Source organism: Magallana gigas, chromosome 4 (assembly GCF_963853765.1).
Source record: "Magallana gigas chromosome 4, xbMagGiga1.1, whole genome shotgun sequence".
Classification (NCBI taxonomy): Eukaryota; Metazoa; Mollusca; class Bivalvia; order Ostreida; family Ostreidae; genus Magallana; species Magallana gigas.
Genome location: NC_088856.1, coordinates 12,832,560 through 12,849,376, shown reverse-complemented (window position 1 = coordinate 12,849,376; position 16,817 = coordinate 12,832,560). Strand labels below are relative to the sequence as shown.

At 32.4% G+C, this 16,817-nt stretch overlaps 1 protein-coding gene across 2 annotated transcripts; it reads right to left on the bottom strand.

Moving 5' to 3' along the window:
- Positions 1-3,378: 3,378 nt before the first annotated feature.
- LOC105318595 (probable G-protein coupled receptor 139) lies at positions 3,379-13,469 on the bottom strand. Of its 2 annotated transcripts, none has more exons than XM_011415795.4 (2): positions 13,125-13,469; positions 3,379-4,949 (listed from the first exon to the last, which is right to left on the bottom strand). In XM_011415795.4, the coding sequence occupies exon 2, from the start codon at positions 4,871-4,873 to the stop codon at positions 3,659-3,661; it is 1,215 nt and encodes a 404-aa protein (XP_011414097.1). In that variant the 5' UTR covers positions 4,874-4,949; positions 13,125-13,469; the 3' UTR covers positions 3,379-3,658. The 2 variants fall into 2 exon arrangements, with proteins under 2 accessions (XP_011414097.1, XP_065937418.1); XM_066081346.1 differs by lacking the exon at positions 13,125-13,469 and adding an exon at positions 9,804-9,916.
- Between the last annotated feature and the right edge of the window lie 3,348 nt (positions 13,470-16,817).

Below are 16,817 nucleotides of genomic sequence, written 5' to 3'. Positions count from 1 at the left end.
TTAATTAGTCATGAAATGTAAGTTACACTTTGTTATGCTAAGTATAGACGACATATCTACATGATCTTATATATTATATAGCAAAACAAAAGACCACATTAAATGCATTATGGTTACCTTAAAATCATTAGAAAGTAGAATCACTAGTTATTCCATTTACCACAAACAAATGAATTAGTTCCCTTTGTTTACATTTTTGCCAACGGAGATAACTCCGCCAAAATTATTATTTTTTAATAAAAAAAAAAATTATCAAACCTGCATGAAATATTGCATATACGCTGATTATTGAGTTGAATAGATCTAAGAATTGAACATTACAGACAATATAATACTGTATTAATGATGTTAATGACATATTCATATTTGTGATTTGACTTAAGTCTGCTATGGAGGTAACTTAATTTTTTTCTCAAATTGAGTTAAAACACGACTAAGATTTTTTTGTGAAATGCAGCGATTTGAGTTTTCTCAAATTTGAGAAAAAAACTCAAATATTTGAGAAAAAACTCAGACGTAAGTCTGAGATTTGACTTAAGTATTTTTGTGAAATCGGAGCCAGAACTAAGAGGCATTCGATCTAATGTTACAGAGGCAAATATTGGAAATTTCATTCCAAATTTTCTGTCAAGTAAATGGTGGGCTCTCCTAAATATGACAAGTCTTGAAAAAGAAAAACTGAAATACTTACTAATTTATTGATTACCCCTTATTGAAATATGATGTGTCAACGCAAAAAACAAGACCAGATAATAATGCAAGTGTCAAATCCGTTTTGAGTGAAGTAACCGAAACGACTTCCATTACGACAAGACATTGGTTTAGAAGTTCATTAACAGATTCTTTGATTGTTATTATCGTACCTTTGAGGTGAGATTTTATTTTAGAAGATTCAAGTATTTCCAAAGTGAATGCAATAATTGTTGTAGAAAAATTAGTTAACCTACACATTCAGAATTACGTATTCCTGCTGAAATGAAATAATATTATTTTATGGAACATTAGATTTAGGATTTGAACAGAATTACTTGAGAAGCTGAAAAAATCATCTTTAACATAAATCTCTTAGAGGTAATTTATGAGTCAGTATGTTTGTTTAACTTAAACTATGTTGACCATGCAACTATAACTTCAAAACAATGATGTAATGAATTGCTTACGATGACTCCTGGCTGTTTTCTTTTACATTTCGAGTTGGTCCTGCTTCTGGATAATGGCAATACATGTATCTGATAAATGTATTTCCTAAACTGTTTTTCACTGCAATCACTTCGATCATAAACAAATACCGTTGTTCAGGGCCAAATCTTTTGTCACGCCAAGTGTCATTTTAACATTTCCACAAGTGTTAGATTATTCCAATTATATGAAACTTGACGACTGTTTTACTCAGGGGGTGACAGGAAAATCAATTCTTGGATCAAACTGTTAAGTAATCAATCAGAAAGGTAATTATAGATAGTGTTTGATTAATAGGTTGTTTGATGTTTAAAGTCGATTTGTCGTTTTAAAGCTCTAATATAATGACAGATTTAACGATATCGTTCTTAAACTTTGTGCAAGTTCATTATTACGATAACCATTTTATTTAGAAATCAAAAAGGTAGTAATCCCCACTTCTGGTATTCTTAAATTGAATTGTTTTTACTGTGAGCTCTTTAATGTATTTGACATCTCTTGCAAATACGGCATAATCAAGTCCATTTGACTAAAACCACGAGAAACATTGCAAACGCGGAGAAGGGGGGGTTTTAGAAAGGCAAGAAAATTGTTCATGGGCAAGCTGAATGACATTGTATCTACTGTAATTGTTTTCATCAACATTTGTTGATTAGAATTTTTTTGTACATTTTGCCGTTGAGTTGATCCATGTTGATGTTCAATTAATGTGTATCACTATTAACGTTTGGTAATTAAAGAATCGCTGGCTAAGAATTTTGGATCTTTAAATGCAATTTTTACAAAATCCATGTAAATTGCTGCCTTTGATTTTGATAAAGCCATTATATAAAGTGTCTTAATGGGACTGTTTATATGACGTGGTATATTTTGTAAATCCTGAATTAAAGGTTTCTATATACAGCTAGAATATTACCCAAATACATCCAATATCACCTGTTTGTCTGATAATGTCTGCCTTAATGAAAATTCAATGGGGACAATCGCAAACTCTTTTTAGTAAAAATTTGACGGGATAATTGTAAAAAGTAAAATGTTATTAAAATAACCTAATAGTAAATATATGAAAGCTTTCCAGTTTTCACAGACTACATATTGATTTAACTCAAATATGGCTTTATCAAGATGGAACTACCCACATCCAAGGAACATTAAAGATTGGATTCAGGACACTTTAGGTGAGATATTGATTTTCTTTCCGACAATCTGCATCTTTTCATCGCATTCTTCTGGTATTTACAAGATTCACGATGGGTTTTTTTTGTTGCGAAAATACATAAAAGACAAAATGGTTTACATAAGGTTTACCAAGGGTTTTAAAGATAAGCAAACATGTAAAAAAAAATACAATAAATTAAAAGGTATTCCAAAGAGATTGATTTTCATAAATCATTTTATTTTATCGGTAGGAAATTTAGAATTTAATATGAGATAAGTATCATACAGGTTGAGACTTTTCTGTTATTCATATAAAATGTTATAAAGTTGGTATTTGTGAATTTTTTTAATTGCATGATGGTGTGATGTAACACAACAGGTCTTAAAAACCCTTTCGTCAAGGTTCGTCAATATTTTTTTTGGCTAATGCGGAATAAAAATTCAATGTAAGCAAAAACATAAAAACTTTCAATCGTATGCCAGATCAAACTGAATAAGGTCTTTGTGATTCATGTAAAAACTGTGTTCAAACTCTTAGGGATGCTCGAGACTTTTTGAGAAAACTTATGTTTCTTCAAGAGTTCGACATTGACATCAGAAAAAAGCGTTACTAACCATGTCTTAATTTGCTCTGTATATCGATATCACTTCACACGATCTTGGAGATGATTTGAAATGTTCCCACACTATGATCTGTTTTACGTATAGTGTTTATCTCTTTTCAAAGGCAACAAAATAATAACACAAAAGGTCCTTAAAATCTTCTGAAAACAGATGGAAAACCTAAACTTTACAATCCTTTTTTACAATCATATTTTTTTCAACTGTTACATCTATACCAGTTATAAGTTATATAACCCCCGTAATACCAAAAGCAATTTTATTTTTAATTACTTGTTCCAACACCTGTTTTCTGATCCCCAAATCACTATTTTTTACGTTTCGAACAATATTATAATCTGCCGAATATCATAATTTCAGATGCAACATTCGAGTTTTAAAACCAAGTAATATTCAAAAGGTTACAATGGAGAAAAAGAAGACGAGATTGTTATTTATTTCAAATAAACAATACTAACTACAAGTACATCTATTCTTACATAAACAATAATACTAGGATATCAATGATACACATTTTGACAACAGGACAATTGATAAAAACAAATACAATGTAAATTCTTTGGTTTATATAATCATACATGGTCGGGAAAGGAAATTTTTCTATTTGAGACTTTGACCTGAACATGCAGAGGATGCTATGTTAAAGCTTTGGTGTAATGTATTAACATGATTGTAGCAATCTATTTGTAGAATTCTTTTATTATACAACATGTTCCGGTAAGTCATGACGTCGTTTGCTTCCATTTGACGTCATCACTATGCCACTGCAATTGGACGTCCTTGATGTACTAAAGTTTTTACGACCTTCATTACAAAGAGTTAGACACAGTTTCTGTTTCAACGTTTCCCAGAATCTTTCACTGAACCAACAGTACAATATGAAATTAAACGTCGATTTCAGAGCTACAAGGAATATAGCTATGTACCAGAAAATGTAAACCTCCTGTGTGTTAACACTCTGCTTTAAAAATGCATTCATAACTACATACGGGGCTTCACAAACAAAGAAAATGATTATCAAACAAACCAGCATTACCGATATTTTCAGTTGTTCGTTTGACAACACTCTTTGCATTGAATGGTCCAATCCAACATTGTTTCTGATATATTTTGTGGAGACTCTGATTTCGTAAATCAGCCTTGTGTTTAATACCAACAAACACAGAAATGGTACGATGGCAGAGAGAGTACAATCGACTACCCAACGATAAATCTCCTTGTCCTCCGGACTGACGAAAAGCCAGGGAACAGTGTGAGAGTACGTGACGGCAGGTGCACAGTATGTTTCATGTGTGACAGTGACGACTTTGTACTCAAAGAAATACGGTATCTGAATAATGAAGGAATAGACAAAAACAGAGACGATGACAAATCTCGCCCTCCGGATGGAGCAAATCATATTTGCTCTCAAAGGATGAACAATAGCAATGTATCGCTCCACCGCGAGAACCACATTTATCCACACCGATGCGCTGAGAAAGGTCGTCAGAAGAATCCTCGCATAGTTGAAAAAGATTCCGAAAAGAAAGCCCTGTTCGTTTGTCACAAATCGCTCGAAAAATCGTGGAAACAATACAACGAGGAAACCAAGGTCAGCCACAGATAAAGCGATTAAGTAACAGTTCGTTGATGTGCAGAGACTTTTGCGAGAGAGAACAATTATGGTTAAAATGATCCCAACAATTCCAATAGCTGAAATTATCGGTGCTAAGATGGAAAAGATGGTCAAATACCCAGGAATCTCCGCCGCCTCACTGTAAGTGTTAGTAAAATTTGAGAAGTCCAAACACAAGCACAGATCGAGATTTCGGATAACTGCGGTTCCATTAATATATTCCACACAGGCTGGGTATAGTTCCGCTAAATAATCATTCGAGAAGTTGTGAAAACTTCCATTGTGTTGATCTAGAGTCATCTTGGAGTCTTTGTATTGTCACTGCATTTTCTGCAACATGGTGTCTAAATAGAGGAATCGATGAAAGGCCCTTCTTCTGAAAAAGAGGCAATGTAAGTATAGTTGAAATGAATTACAGAAATTCAAATAGATCACACATTTAATGCAGTGTTTTCTTCTTCCTGCGCAGGAGAGTCTGAGAAAGATAATCTCAAATAATATAAGATCTGCCGAGTAGAGGAGATATCAATCTTCACGTTATCTTAGCTTCATTGCCAATACAGTGGGAGTGGGGAGTTGTGTTGTTCATGTCTTATCCTATTCAATTTCAACAATGATGTAACAGCCTATGGTAATTATTGGGAAAATAAATGTAACAAAAATGAAATTCTTCAGTCAATATTGCAAATCTCTTTGTTAGAGGGGTGGGGGGGGGGGCAAATAATCCCATGCGTTGGAGAATAATACACTCTGAGACACAAGAACACCCTGTCCTTTATCAAATATGTTTCGAATGTTTTTCCACGGTGTATCTTTAGCCTATTAGCATATATGCATCTTATTGCAAATGACAGCAGCATATAGTCGTTTCATGACTTTGTGAGGTTTTACGAAAGATATAAATTACAATATGGATATGTTGATACCTCTTATGGTTTATTCTTTGTGCTGTTTTATACAATATCATTCTATTTCAGTTTTAAGTTTTCCCCTCTCTTTATTTTTTTTAATCGATAGTTGAATGTTTATATTTCATTTTATTGGCTTTTATAAAACTTTGTATCTAAATTATAAACTTTTATAACCATATGGCATTTTTTTTTCTTTTTTGGATTTAGAAAAATTGTGCGGTTGTAGATTGATACTCTGTAGTATATGTCTACGTCAGAATTTCATATCTATATCGTGCCAGCAGGCTTATCCAAGCCGTATATCTACGACGACGCCTTAAATAGACATAATGTTTAATTATTTTCATTTTTCAGCCCTGACAACCCTTTAAACAGCAATGGGTGGGGGCATAGCAAATAAAATGTTTAATGTCTTTCACCCAGTTCTGTTACTACTTTAACTTTTTAGCTTTTGACATAATAAAATTGTATGATTTAACCAATCTCCAGGAAAAACTACGCTTATATTGCATTTGTTCCTATATAATATTGTCACTTGCAATAAATGACCAAATAAACATGTTCTTTTCTAGTTATCTTAGTTTTTAAATCAATAATCCAATAAGGATTTAAATGGTCGTCAATAATAGCACAGATACAACCCTTGTTAAAAAAAACTACTTTGGTACAATTAGACTTTGAAAACTATTTAAAAGAGGACTGCGATTATACACGATCAAAAGAAAGTTGGTCGATTCCACGTAACAAAAAATGTTCAATGGATCAACTGATTTTATACAATAACCTCGTGGCCCATGAGTTAATTTTGATATAAAACAATATGTTGTATTGCAAGTCTTTCCTTCTTGACTGCAACTGACGCCGTTTATATTGATTTCAACATTTTTTAATATCCATGTGCATTTACCATGAATCAAGATCATTTCCGAACACCAACCGAGTTATATGACGACTGGCAAAAACAAAATGCCTTTCATAAAATAATCCAAATTCAGCGTTCATTCATCGATTCCCATAAACACTAATCGTTTGATTTTTCATGTCACTCTGACGGAATGAACTACAGAATATTGTAGTATGATTGAGTTAAGGATCTGGAATATTGTTGTTATTTTATAACTGTGTCAATAGGATCGACACGAATGATGTACCGCTCAATTTGTCGGCGATTCCATTGAAATGAACAAGCAAATTATCGGTAAATATTTAATGGAAGATTCAGGGATTGTCACTGCCTCGGATATTGTTTGATTTATGGTGTCTAACATAGAATCCAGAGAGCAGGAAACGACAGATTGGACTTTTTCCGAGTCATTAATACTTTTATCATTTTGTTTTATTTATGTGCGGCGTTGCCATTTATTCCAACCGAAATGACACTTACTGTTATCTCTGGAACATATCAAAAGGTATTGCTGATATCAAGGAAATACTGCACGAATATATCATGTACACTTATATTTCTTGGTTTCGTTTTTCAATCGGGAAACTGTGTTGTTGTGTGCGTTGTTCTAAAACTCAAAAGTGAAAAGATATTTTGGGATGACATTTTGAAATTCATATTAATCACAAAATTACTTTATGCAAATTCTATGCACTATAGAATGCCGGCGGTGATTTGCTGCAAACGAAATGAAAATACCCGGATACTAGTAATAACGTCGAAGAAATAGCACAGGGTGTTGCAAAAAGCTTATTATATATCGCAGATGTCAGATAAATCTCGGTGTGATTTGTATAAATTTGGTAAAATTTTTGAATAAAAACCGATGATATGTAAGGAATTTCAGGGTGTAAAAAAATATATCAAATTCGGTTGTTAGTTTAATTAGTTATGGGTACATGTATGCGGATTTTTTTTAAATTTCAAATTACTAACAAGAGATGCTGAAACGAACTTAGATTGAGTACTGACAGGTGAGCATTTACTCTTCGCATCACACATGTGATCTGACAAGGAAAATCATTTAAAATATCTGAATATTGGAACTCTTTTAATCATAGTTCATTGCGATTAATGAGTACATTATCAGAGTTTTAGGTATCTTGTAAATTAGATGGATTTATTGCTATTTTAAAAATAAACTGAAATAGAAACGATTTGAAAGAGATCACCAGCTTTGATAGTGGTTAAGAATTTCCTCCTTGGTTTTCCAGACGGGATCGGCAAAATATAGAACACAGTTGCAGGGACTGGGTTCATTTTACACCTGTGAAGCATGCACTGATAAAAAGGCAATCTCCGAATCTCTATAACTGAAATGATGGGGCTTCTTTATCACAGTTAAGATAGTGTATTACTGGCTTGATTTTGGCTATGCAAGTGTTTTTATCATTTCTTGGGATTTCGGAGCGTACGGTAAATATAAAATCCGATATAGCTTGAATTAAAATCTACTCTGATCACAAAAAATAGTTAAAATTACACCATGAAGGCTTTAAAAAAAGTCTAAATGTAGGATTTTCGACGCCATTAGGATATTTGATAATAAGAGGTGGATTTTCATTGATTTCTTAAGCTAAAAGTTTAATGATTAGATTGAAATACTAGAGTATATGACTCACCGAAAATGAATTTAATGGATATGACATAATCGGCACTTTCAAATTTTTTTCATCTTTCATACCTTGCAAATGCCAACTGACTTTGCAAACTTTGAAACCTATCTGATACCCACGTTTTAGTAACTTATCACCTAACAAATATATACATGTAATAATATCTTGGAAAGAAATTTGTATATGAAGTTACTGCAAGAATTCAATGAGTTATTCGTTTCGCATATCCGATAAAATATTCTGTTTTATGGAGTATTTGTTATAGATAGTTACTCCATGTCAAGGATATTGACACTAACCGTTTATCCACAGTGAGCCATTTTTTTTTTTTTACATAACGCCATCGTTGACAGGAAAACTAAGCACAAGGCCTACTCAGCACGACATTTCTATACATCGTAGACAATGCTAGAGAATCTATTAGTATCTGGGGATTTCTTAATGTTTTAATTCAGGACTTTCTCACAGTCAACATGGCAATAAAATGACACATACAAACACATTTGTCAGTAATTTAATTTGTGAAAGTGCTCAGAGTAAAGGTGTTTAATTCTGCAAGATATATTTTTAGACTCCATTTATATTGTCTAGGATCTGAATGTGTTAACGGTGGGCACATTTTTCTTTCTTTCTTTTATTTTTCAAAACATCAGGAAAATGCCAAATCATAGATAAGGTAAAAAGTGTTGGTATGTGAAAACTGTATGAGCCTGGTGGATTAAACGACAGTGAATACCTTGTTTGCCAATTAGGGGGTCATTCTCCGTCCAACAGTTTCGCCATTATTTACACCAACAATCTTTGTCAAGTTTTCATCGTCATGTTTTACTAACATCTTTTATCTTCTTGACATGTTTAAAATGAAAATTCTAAGAAATGTAAATCAAAAAGTAAAGTTTAGAGATTAATAAAGATATTTTTTTAATTCATTGGCACGGTTTTTTTTTTATCATTTTCCTTTGTGTGGAGGCCATAGAAATTAGGTCGTATCCCCTGCCTTGAATATGAAAAAATTAAAACGGTTTCACGCCGCATCGTTGAAGCTATATACACTGGCTGTGTGCAATAAAGCGCATCTTCTTGTGCATTACTAAGTATATACAATATAAGCATACAATGTAAATCGATAATAAGGAAGGTCATAAGATTGCATGTTGATAATCTCCGAGATCTGTTTATCTTTGTGTTTTACAATATTTGACACTGGATTAAATTAATTATATACATGATGTCTTTGGAAACCGTTCTTTCTACTGCGATTAAACAGAAGTGGAAAAAAATAATAAACCTATCTCATGAGATCTGAACGAAAATAAAACTTCACTTTTTTGGTTTTGATAACACATAGAGAGGCTTCAATTCACAGGGACATCGACTCGAACGAAAGAGAAATAAATTAATGTCACGAAATGGTTTCATTTAAGTTGAAAGAACTCAATGCAGTCGCGTTTTCAATGGTTTGCATTTCATTATCTTTAATTTCAATTTACAAATTGGGTTGCTTTTATGTTTTCGAAGAAGTTTTATGAATTCAAGGCATAATCAGAATAATTAACCTATTTTTTTTATATCCCTTTACTCCTTTTTAACAAATAAGTAACAATTTGTTACATTTATATAAAACTTACGGCGCCTGAAGACTGCGTGAAAAAATAATTCACTTGCAGGGTTATAACATGACGTTTTTAATTTTAAACACCTGTTTCTATTAAGATCAGATTAGTACTTCAAGAAAATATAAACAAAACACGTTTACTTACATGCTATACACGGCGTGACCACTTGAGTAGTGCTAAGTGGTCTCTGACTGTTTGCCGATTTTTGTATCAGCTGTGTTTGTTGTTTACATTAATTAGGGTAAACAAACGAGGAGTGTCATACAGAGCGACCCATTAAGTGCACCTTTGTTTCCCCGATTCGCTATATTAAGCCACTACCTGAGTACACCTGTGTATTATCTCCCTACAACTCATTCTGACATTTATTTCACAATTTTATTCTTTTCGAGGTTAACACTCACCACTGTTAAGTCTCTTTTAATCTAGGAGAGAATTAATTTTGGCTAAGACATTAGCTTTTAACTTTTGACAAAAGAAAGCCCTCTCGTTAAGTTTATTTCTCTATGAAAGCGTATTTTTGTCTTTTAAGTATTTTGATTCTAAAACAAAAATGATTTTCCCATTAAAAAGGGAAACTGTTAATTATAATGTTAAAAATAAAAGAAATATTATGAAAAAAAGAATTTCAGTGGCAACTTTAACTGCATTATTTTATTTATTTAAATCAATACAATATGTAAACAAAATTGTTTTATTATTATGAATTAATTTGAGATTTTAACATTCGTGTGTGGTCGTGCTAATTTATCATATAGTCAATGGTCCATGCAAACGAAATCGAGGCTGGTTGTGGTGAACTTAACTTTATCTTTTCGGGCGTAAAAGTTTGAAATCTTGTCTTGTGTTGCCCTAAGATAATCTCGAATAGGGGTCATACGGTTTCATTGTGTAGTTTTAACAATTCATTTTTTTTTGGGGGGGGGGGGGGGGTTAAATATGGTGTCATATAAGTTCAAGAATGTTTATATGATATATTTTATTATCCATTTTAGTAAAACATTTATTCTATATATTTTATGTGAATATGATTTAATCCTATTTACATTTCATTTTCCTCTACATTAGCATAAAGTTACTGTTAAAAATGCAGCATGTACGTGCATATACATGTGTTACATTAAAAGTTTAGATTGTTATAGATAAGTTTAGAAATCTTCGATTTTAAACTTTTAATGTAACACATGTACAACATTATGCCAGTACATGAATGTACAGTAAATACGCCCATTTTAGTCGAGCATCTATTGGCTAAAAAAGGGTTCACGAATAGAGACATGTTCTATTTCAGACGTCGTTTCGACAGCTTCGGAAGTGATCTCCATAATGCAATACCCGGAAGTGACATGAACTTCCTTGCCACTGCGTATTCTCTAAAAATCAGCCAACGCCGAAAGACTCTTGGCATATTGGAGTTCGTTAAATTATTTTATGAATGGCACATGCAAAGCAAATTGTCTGAATCGCTGTGACAATTAGCAATGCACTGCAATAAACGGCCATTAAAGAAATAATTTACGTCCTAAAAATAGGGTTACTAAACAAGTTTACAAGCTTGTATATTGTCCATGCATCATATCGTGTTGACGAAACCCCCACAAAGATGATAAATGTTTTATTTCGTATTGTGTCAAGATAATCCAGAGTAAAGGGTATCAGGCTGCATGCATTTAACGACAGATAATGGTGTTTGTTACTGCAAAGACCTGCAGCTTGTTTTATGCAGAAGATGTATTTCAAAGATGGAAAATCAATACGCTGCACAATTCTTTTTTTTTTTTTAATTTTTCGTCCATAAGATTTGGGGGGCATAAAATCAGATAAGAACGTGCAATTTTCATTTTATTGATTTTCTTTCTTTATTATCACTGCTCTTTGCATATCCCAAGGGCAAACTAAATGTAAAACATGTATTCAAACAGATGTGTCCTGTGCTTAGCCTTAAGACTTCCTGTGGAATAAAACAATCGGATTTATTGTATTGTTATCTATATCAGTAGGTTTTCCATTTTCGCCGTAAAGTATATAATGTCTGAGGCATTTTTCGTAGACATATTTCTAATTCTGATAAATGTTTAAGATCTAGAGTAAATTGTAATTTGAACGTTATGCCTTTAACCTTGCTCTTCAGAACAGTAAAATATTGTGCAACATTCAAGTTAAATTTTCAAAGTCAGTTCTTTCGAATAGTCTTAATAGCTGTGAATATTGGAATAGCTAACCTAAACGACTGTGCAACACCCGCCCAAAATTAACCTTCTTTAAAGAATTAAAACATATGGATATATAACGTCAAGGTAGAATGCATATTATATTTATATTGTTTTGTTAATGAACTTAAGATGTACAAGACAAAATTACTGCAGCAAAGATCTTCAATTCAATTCAAATGATGAAATTCTTTAAGGTGAATCTTAAAGCTCGAAGCTCACTACTGGTCATTTTGATCAAAAATAATATTGAAACTTTTTCTATAAAAAAAAAAAACTTTAGTAATCAAAGACTTCATGCCTTGACAGATTTTTAGCTTTGGACCTTCTTAAGTTAAGTGTTATTTTCTGAATCCAGCGTTCCTGTTTTACTTTTTCTTTTCTACTGCTTTCTAATGTGTTTTACTTACACAGGGGTAACATAAAAGAAACTTATAGTGTTCGAAGAGTAAATAATTCATTTACTCGTACCGCAGTTTTTCAGAAACTTTTAAAAACAAAAACGCATCCACACTTAAAATCTAAACAAAGAAAAACGTTGTTGGTATGATATAGTGTAAAGTATTTTTGCCTTCGCACAGAAATCGCCAATGCAAAGAAGTCTGCAGTTAATGATTTGGGGTCATAATATATCCTGCACGTTCCAGATGTGTAGAATTTTTATCGCTTTGAACACACATATTTTTCCTCATAGGAAATGACGTGACATGTGTATTTAATTTTAAAGTCATACATTTCCCGGACGAATATTTGATAAACGTTGTTTAGAATTCAGTAGCACGGAACATGGTCTCACAAAAGCCACTATTTATTTCATTCCCCCTCATGAGAGAGGGGCATTAATTTTGCATTCATTTCCAAGCATTGACGTGGATTTCGAGATTTGATTACGAATTCCCGTAGGGGTGCTATGCTTTCTAAGCTTCTGAAAATTATGAAAAATTAGTAACCTCGGTTTACAAATTAAAAACGTTTTCAGAAAAACAACATCCGAAATAGCTCGCATTCTTGCTAATAAACCACGCTTAATAATGACCTCCTTACGTTTTCAATTGTTTCCCATGTAATCGCTAGATTCTGATAAAGAAATTTCCTATCTTAAAAACAAATTCCTAACCAACCTTATCAGTGCAAATACAGAAATAATTCTTAAGTAATATAAAAAGTAAATATTGAGAAAAAAGTGCATATTTTCCTTTTTTTTTTAAATTAGTGAAACTTTTCTTCAAGATAAAAAATATTTAGGGATACGTACCTCCGATTGAGAAAAATATTATTGTTCCCTTCAATCCAAGAGCTATGCCAACAATCGTCGAAGCTCTGAGAAGTGTGTTGAAAGAACGAAGTATCAGGTGGGATCTGCACCAAGCAAGCTCTTGGTACGGCGTATAAACAGGCTATTCTCTGCCACCACAACACCGAAGTCTCCCCCGACGCTGCAACGCAGCAACACCAGCGCTGGAGCAGCTATTTGATTCGACCCTTGACACTGAATTTACTTCTGCATATAAATATCAAACATAGTCAAACACGTTTGTACTTTCTTGCTTCATTTGAAGTCAAAGATTCCCGACATGGGCTTTAGCGTTTGATGGCACAGGGACGGCTAAATGAAGTAAATTAAAAATCTCATTTGAACTACACGTGTTCGTACATAAGGATATTTTTAGACACCTAATGAGCTTAAAAATAGTTAAAAAGTGAAAGAACCAGCACATGCACAGCCTTGTTACGCTAAGTTTACAAACAATACTCATTCTAGCTGTATAATGAAGATGCCACTTACTTTTTAAGATTAAAAACATACTGTTAAGGCAGTACAGAAACCTGTAAATCGTACCTTAGCCTGAATGAACCTGCAAATCTTAAGTTAAAACCTTTTTGCTTCTTTTTTCTTCCATTTTTTTAAATTAAGATTACAAATGCATGCATTGTGTGCCTAAAAATACAGAGCACTCTAGAACGACACATTTCTTACTCGCTTAATATTTTACACCATTGTTGACACATCAAATTAATTTTGTACGAAACCTGAATCTACAATAATTCACATAGCATTGTACCAAAAATACACGGTTTTTGACTCTTATGAGTGGATTTTTTCTTTTTATAGTTTCGTGTTTTGTCTTAAGGGTGTTGTTTACTCAGGGTTTGAGTTCTCAAATTCGGATTGTTATAAAGTTTAGTGTCATGAGTAAAATTTGTTCTAAACACAAAAAGTAATTATGAAATGAAATGAATTATTACTGACATAACATTCGATATTTCTACTCTATTATGGAAATAGGCTCAAAAACAGACTTTTAGCCAAACAGAGGCAATTTTGACTTAATTTTGCAGATTTTGTTTTCCGCTCAAACATTTTTGACAGTACTCTAATATTAAAAGTTTAAATTTCATATTTTGGTCTATATAATTTTGCATATTTTCTGTTGGTTTTACCTCACTTATTCATTAAAACAATCGTATGGCACAAATTGCAAAAATATTAGAAAATGCTTAAAAACGATGAAAGACACCATATCTCAAAATTTTAATCATTGACCATATATAAATTTTATGCTAACAGAATAAGGTCTATATATTAAGTAGTTTAATACTATAAGTGTTTTGTATTATCATCATTTTTTTTTTTTTTGTAAAAAAGAATCAAAAATGGGTAGACTTTGAAAACTGATAGAGGAAATTCGGACTTGAATATTTAAAAAAATGATTGCTGAAAATTTGATACTTTGTACATATTTAGTGCCACTACTATTCATATACTGTATTTAATTTTTTTTAAAGTGTTAAATTATTCGTAAAAATTTCAATTGTAGTGTAAAATTTTATGGGATTTTTCTTGATTTTTCAAAATATATTTAATGGCCATTAACTCAAAAAGTAGGTAATTGACCTACTTTTTTGAAAGAGAAAAATAAAAATATAGTCAAAGATTTATTATATTCCATACAATAGATGGCTTTTCATTATCATCAGCGGAATTTTTTTTTTCATTCTGAGTAAACGTCATCCTTAAGCTGTAAGAGACTAACAGAGAGAAAAAGAAATGGTAGTGAATGCCTTTAATACAGTGCATCTAAAGATTAACAGCTAATTGCTCTTGCGAATCGACATGCACTGGCAAACTGTGTCTTCGTGTAAAGGCAGTGATACAACATAGCTACCGAATAATGAGCTCTAAGGGAGAAATGGTAGATTATTTCGGATCTTATTTAACCGACATATTTCTTTTATCATTGTACTTGCTACTTTATAATTTAAGATGATAAACTGTATCAAATATCCCGGCCGACAGGTCGAGATAAGAAAGTAGCGAGTTACGGAACTTTTTCACGATCGAGCCTTTTTCATGGATTTTTGTGATCGAACTATTAAAATCGGCCTAGTTTACGATTTTTTTTCTCTCCAAATACATCTTGTTTTATATCTTATAAGAATACCATAGAAGCATTGTAACACGAAATTCATAATATTTAAGTGCTTAAAAAAATTGGACCCCCCCCCCTTCCCCGAACCGCCTTCTGTTGAACAAAACAGTTGACGAACTAAACATGCGATGTGACAATATGTATTCCGAAAATGATCAAAAGATGGCAGGAAAATAATTATTTGTTGGCAACAGACATAAAAATTAGTCACATTATCATGATAATTACAATGATTACGCAGAAAATCTAAGGACCGTATTAGCTTTCACTTGGAAAATATCGGAAATCCGCCAAGATGACACCCAAGCAAATACGAGAGAAGACAAATTTGAAGCTAATTAAAGCTTACATTTTTTAGTATATCGAGACATTCGAATCATGTCGAATGGGATTTTTATCTAATTAAGCAAATTATTTCCTTGTAAAATTACCTTTTCTTTAATTTTCTCTGTGTTTACCTGGTTAGTGTGTGTTTATCAGTCTCAGGGTATAACATTTTACCCACAGAATTTAATAACCCGTGTATGTTAGACTTAATTTTCTTTGATGTACGTTGAAATTTCAAGAAGTATAAAGAATCGAGATCTATTTTAGGAGGGATGAGGTCCTTTCAATACTAATGTTATGGAATGTGACAATACGTTTTTTTTTTTACAAAACTTTTACATGTAGGTTGTGTTCAGTGGAGCGTTTTTAATTGTCATGAAAAGCTTTAAGAGATTCTTAATCTATACCGGTATACTGTATACCAGCCTCTGTTCCCCCCCCCCCCCCCCCCCCCCCCCATCTGACTGTATTTGTTTGAGAGATTCTGAAAGATTTGTCTCATAACATGTCAGTCCACTATATGCTTTTATTACCTAATCAAAGGGATTTTGTTGTTTATGCTTATGCTGCATATCGAACATCTAGTAAGACTTTTTGAAATGAATGAGCAGTAGCTAATTTGGAATTCATATTAATCTACTCAACTTGCGTGAATCCATAATTAGCGTTTGTAATTCCTTTTGCTAAATAGATGAAAGATTAAGTATATTTTAGAACGTACATTGGAGCCCACTGTACGGCACTGGTTTGAAATACAATAATTATACGTCAAAACCAATCGATACACACATATTGTATTGTCCTGTCTTTCTTGTCATAATTTTCCCCTGTATATCTATTATGTATGGTTTGCGTTATGCACTTTTTATCAGCAATTATACTAATGCTCACAGAATTATACAAAGTTTTTCAGTTTGTCTGATACATGTATTTTTAAATCATATGCATACAATTATGTTTCAGTTTCTGTTATTTATATCTGTTTAGCTCACTTTATATACGATCAATTTTATTTGATAATCTAAATTGCTTGTCCTGGGACATCATGTTGAAATTTCATTGGGGTTTTTTCTTCTATTGTATTAAAACATAAAAGTACATGGCACTGCATGCTCGATTGTGTGCGGACTATCTGCATGATACCAGCGAAACTTTTTAAATTTAAACTTGACGTATTTTCTAAGATATAT

Excerpts from the sequence above, each read along its gene's own strand:
- LOC105318595 (XM_011415795.4), bottom strand. The coding sequence starts at position 4,873 with ATGACTCTAGATCAACACAATGGAAGTTTTCACAACTTCTCGAATGAT.